This window comes from Cajanus cajan, chromosome 3 (genome assembly GCF_000230855.2).
Source record: "Cajanus cajan strain Asha chromosome 3, NIPB_CcT2T_4, whole genome shotgun sequence".
Classification (NCBI taxonomy): domain Eukaryota; kingdom Viridiplantae; phylum Streptophyta; class Magnoliopsida; order Fabales; family Fabaceae; genus Cajanus; species Cajanus cajan.
The window spans coordinates 77494248-77499477 of NC_138519.1; the positions used below are offsets into that span (position 1 = coordinate 77494248).

At 32.8% G+C, this 5230-nt stretch overlaps 1 protein-coding gene across 1 annotated transcript; it reads left to right on the forward strand.

Moving 5' to 3' along the window:
* Positions 1-2010: 2010 nt before the first annotated feature.
* Positions 2011-3314, forward strand: LOC109794083 (L-type lectin-domain containing receptor kinase S.4). The gene has a single exon (XM_020353544.3). The coding sequence runs from the start codon at positions 2187-2189 to the stop codon at positions 3138-3140; it is 954 nt and encodes a 317-aa protein (XP_020209133.1). The 5' UTR covers positions 2011-2186; the 3' UTR covers positions 3141-3314.
* Positions 3315-5230: the final 1916 nt, after the last annotated feature.

A 5230-nucleotide genomic window follows, 5' to 3' on the forward strand; every position in this document is an offset into this window, starting at 1 on the left:
CCTTCATTTTATATCGGTACTAAAGTAGATATTTACAAACATCAATTGGGAGAAAAAAATATCTGAAATTTGTTACAGGTACAAAATATTTTTTTAAATTTTTAATTGCTTTCAATTATTCACTCGTGAAGAAATATTTTTAGTATTGAATTCTAAGATACTGCAATCTCTTATGTTAATTTTCTTTTCTAAAATACAAGAATCTTAATTTCATAATATAAAAATTAAAAAAATAAAATTCATAGTAAAAAAAGAAATAAAATAATTGTTGAGTCATAAAAGGGGAATAATAATAATAACAAATTTAAGAGAGGGAGAGATCACAGTTTTTATATTGAGAGGGTTCTTCTCCCAACTAATATCTATTCCTATTTCATTCTATTTACAGAAACCCTAACTCAAATTCATCTTTTACATATATATATATATATATATATATATATATATATATATATATTGTTTTAATAAATCTAAATTGATTACAAGGTCTTGAAGATCTATAGTTGATTATAGAGATAATGATATCAATTTTAGTTTTTACCTTTCCCTTTTCTTGACGCGTATTATAAAAAAAATTACTACTTGAAAGTTAAAATTCAAGTGTTTTCTGTGTTATATAACTGAGGAACAATCTCAATTAAATAGACCAAAATCGAGCAAGTCAATTAAAGAGAACGGAGAGAAAAATAAAGCAAGTTAATGACACTATCATTTACGTATAGAAATTTTACCAAATAGGAGAATGGAATGAGAACAGTAATACAGTGTTATATATAAGTAGTAGTGTAGTATTATTAACAAGAGAAAAAAAATGGAGAAAACATGAGCATAGAAAAAAAAATAGATGAAAAATCCACTTGGAAATTTCTTGAAGCACTTGAAAAGTCACTTCAAACAATCCTCCAAAATCTTATGGGTTTGGATGAGATTGTTTTATGAATTTGATATTTATAGATACCACTAAAAAGTTCATCAAAATTCTTCTAATACAACAATCCTTTAAAATCCCTATATTTTTTAATACCATTGGATTGTTTTTAAGTTGTAAAAAGTCTCAAATGAATACCAATAGATTTTAATGGACTCTTTAAAAAATCTTAAAAATCTTGATTGAATACTAGTGGATTATTTTTAAGTAACATAAAGTCTTGATTGAATAGACTCTTTAAAAAATCTTAAAAATCTTGATTGAATACTAGTGAATTATTTTTAAGTAACATAAAGTCTTGATTGAATACCAACGAACTTTTTTACTCAAAATTTTTTTTTTTAAAATCCTATGAAATCCTAAACCAATACATCCCCTCCCCTCTGTTAAATTAATTATGTTTCCCACGTCTTAAAACTGAGAAGCCCATAAATAGTTGCATTTGACCAACAAAATAAAATCTTCCTCTTCCAGTTTATACATCCTTATTTTTAGGAAAAGTAACGGTATCAGAAAACGCCAAATCCTAATTTCCCACGCAGATGCACCGACACAATAAAAACATAGGATAACATAAGATGAGGCAAGTGCCACTTTGCAGAGTCACACTGGTTTCTGTTAGTAGATCCGGGGATGCCAGTTCTTCATGCAATCATTAAAATAACATTATTATTATTATAAGATTTTGTAAAATTTTCACTTCATTTCTATAATCGTACATTTTGCTATGTAACTTTTAGAATTTCATATTCTATCATCAAATTAATATCATTAGTTACCTGATGATATAATTTATTAACCAGTGACACAATATATTTACCGCTAATAGGATACAGAAACTATTTGAATATAATTTAAAAATATTTTTGCTAAAAAATAAAATACATTTTTTGATAAAAAAAATTCTTAAAAATCTTTCTAAACATATACTTAAACATTCGTGAATATTCTGAAATGAGAACAGTAAAAGAAGGTCAAGGTAGGTGATAAGAAGTATGAAATGATAAAAGATGTAATTAAGGGTGATTATTATTAGATAGATTAATGTTAAAGAGAAAAAAATGGTAATACTAATTATATTGTCTGTAACTGAAATGTGTATAAGACAAAATTAAGAGGAAACTAAAAAAGAGAAGAATTGAGCGGTGGAGAGGAGAAAGTTTAGAGCGGTGGAGATTTGAGAAGAAAAAGAAGTAGGACGGAGGAAAGGGAGAAGAAAGAAAGAGTGAAAAAATTTGCATCCAAAGAACCAAACGGAATGGTGGCATTCTCCTTCTCCTTCTCCTTCTCCATCCTCTTCTCCCTCATCCTCATCACACAATCCTCTTCTTCTTCCTCCACCCACCTCTCCAACTTCCACCCCGACATCCAACTCTCCGGCGACGCCCACGTCGTCGCCGCAACCCACGTCAGACTCACGCGCGCAGCCCCTTCCTCCTCCGGCCTCCTCCGCGGCCTCCACCCTCTCGCATTCTCCTCGCCGGCCACCTCCCTCTCCACCGACTTCTCCTTCGCCGTCTCCCCCGTGCCCGGCGACGGCTTCCTCCTCATCCTGGCCCCCGCCGCCGCCGGCAACGTCTCGGACTTCGTGGCCGTGGAGTTCCACGCATCCAGCGACGAGAACAAGAGAAACCAGGTGGGCATCGACGTGGGAAGCCGCGTCTCGGTGGCCGGCGCGAACGTCCCAGACGTGAATCTGGTTCTGAACAGCGGCGAAAAGTTGAAGGCTTGGGTGGATTACGAGGGAAGTTCGAAGGCATTGGAAGTTAGGTTAAGCAAATTGGGGGAAGAGAAGCCTGGGAAGCCTATGGTGTCTCATTGGATCGATTTTTTTGAGATGTGGGGTGGGGATCCTGTGTTCGCCGGTATTAGTTCTTCCAATGGGCCCCATTCGGCCCAGGTTGTGACTGTTTACTCGTGGAGGCTTACTTTGAGGGATGCTTCCAAGGGGTTGCATTCTATGCCTGCTGATCCACGTCCGCCCTCTCAGGACGACCACCGTATGTTTTGTCCCTTGACGCTTCTCGCTGGCCTTATTTTCGGAACTGGCTGCGTTGCCTTGTTCACTTTTGTTGTGCTCTTCACTTGGGTCATCTTCTTACCTGGCCGTCAAGATCACTCTCTTGTCAAAATCCCTGACCACCCTCATGATATCAGGTACCAGAGAATTGATGTCGCTGTTGACAAGAATGCGCAACATGATGAAACCTAGAGATTAGATCACCACCATCATCTTCTTTTCTTCCTTTTAACGTGTATTTTTCACATTTCCAGGATGCTTATGTAGATTCATGCTGTACATTTATTTGTAATTAACTATGTATAAAATCTCCCACTTTCTTTTTTTTTCTTTCTATTGTATAAAATGCCTATGCTTTCACTTCCACCTATCTCTTCATGCTTTTTCTGCACTTCTTTCTTGACTGTTCGGTTTTAGCCAAATTTCTATAATACTGTTATGGACTGTTGTTGTTTAAGGGTAAGGGTGGTTTACATTACATATGCAGAGGTTTTGAGAAAGAGTGCAAGAGAGATTATTTTTTAAGGAAGCCTATATAGGCTAGATTTGTACTCGACGGCAAATTTGAAGAGGATGTGGTATGTAATTTAGTATTCGATGCCTTTGTATAACCTCTATTGTAAGATAATTATGTCTCATATAGGAAATATGTGATATATAAAGGGATTAATAGATAAATAATTAAATAATTAAAGACTAAATCATAAATTGGTTTAATGGAGCATTTATGAGAATAATTGTTATCTGATGGAAATAATAATTTTTAGGGGTTATAAATATCCACTTATGTGAGACAAGGTCCACACCCCTGATAGAAAGTATTCTCTCAAACCCTAGCCATCACGAAAGATAGAGAGAGTAGAAAGAAAAGTCAAAGGGAGTGAAATCTTGGTTCTCTTCTCAAGAAGATCAGAGCACTCTAAGGATCAAAAGAGTTTTCTACTATGGAGAAATGTACACACTTTCTTATTATTATGTGAGTATCATGAATTTCAAAGATCCTTTAATTTTCTATAATTGATGTATTAGAAAATCATAGAACTTACATGTGGTATCAGAGCATGGTTTTGAAATTGAATGATTCTCCGTGAATGATATGTGTTGTAAAATTGTATAATTCTCCATGAATGTTATATATATATACATATATAACGATTTTGCAATGATCCAAAAGACATTGTCAAATCAAGAAATTTCAAGCAATTTTTTCTCACCAGAAGTGAGATAATTGTACAATAATGAAAAGAATATTTTCTCACAAGAAGTGATAAGAATATTTTCTCACAAGAAGTGAGAAGAATATTTTCTCACCAGAAGTGAGATAATTGTGCAACAATGAAAATAAAAGGATATTCTCTCACTCGAAGTGAGATAATTGTACGACAATGAAAATAAAAGAATATTTTCTTCACCTGAAGTGGGAAAATATTATGAAAAGTGAAAAGAAAAAGGATAGACAAACAAACGAATATTATATAAATGTTATCCTTTGAGTACCAACGGAAGTGAAATAATTCTATCAAGGTCATTGTTGCAATATTATGTTTAATTTTCCGCTGCATGTTGTTTGTTTGGATCATGAATGTAATTCTAAATTTTAAATTATGATCAATATATTAAATTTCACATTATCGAAATCCTAGTGGTAATCGCGTAAGAATTATTTTCTTGAAAGTTTCCTTTTTCTAAAAATACCTAAATTTGTATTTCTAATTGGAAAGAATTGATTTTTTAAAATCAAATTTTGGAATTAATTTTATGATGAATTTGTTAGTCACCAAAGTGGCCAGATTTTATATTTATTTTAATTTCAAATTAATGGTGATTTAATTCAATTACCCATAGAATAATGGATGCTAAATAAAATAATTATTTGTTTATGGGTATATTGAAATTCATTATTATAAGACATTTATGTATCGCCCAAAGGTTGATTAGTTGTTCTCACAATCAATGAATATAATTGTGTGTGACTTATGTGTGCTATTAGATTATTTATATATCCAATGGTATTAGATAATTCTAATTGGTGCATGTTTAGTTGCAAAATAATGATTAAATTTATTAGCATCATTATGTTTGAATATATTATATGTGTAGCATGTATTTTATGTCTCAAAACACTCATATAAAAAAGAATTTTTTATTATGCAGTATCTGTTCCCAATTCACTAAATTCTCTTGTAGCGTCTGTTCCAATTTTTAATGGGCTTAATTTCTCTGACTGGAATGAGCAAGTCCAATTTCACCTCGGTGTTTTGGATCAAGACCTTGCTATATTG

Coding starts and splice junctions, on each gene's coding strand:
- LOC109794083 (XM_020353544.3), top strand. CDS start 2,187: ATGGTGGCATTCTCCTTCTCCTTCTCCTTCTCCATCCTCTTCTCCCTC.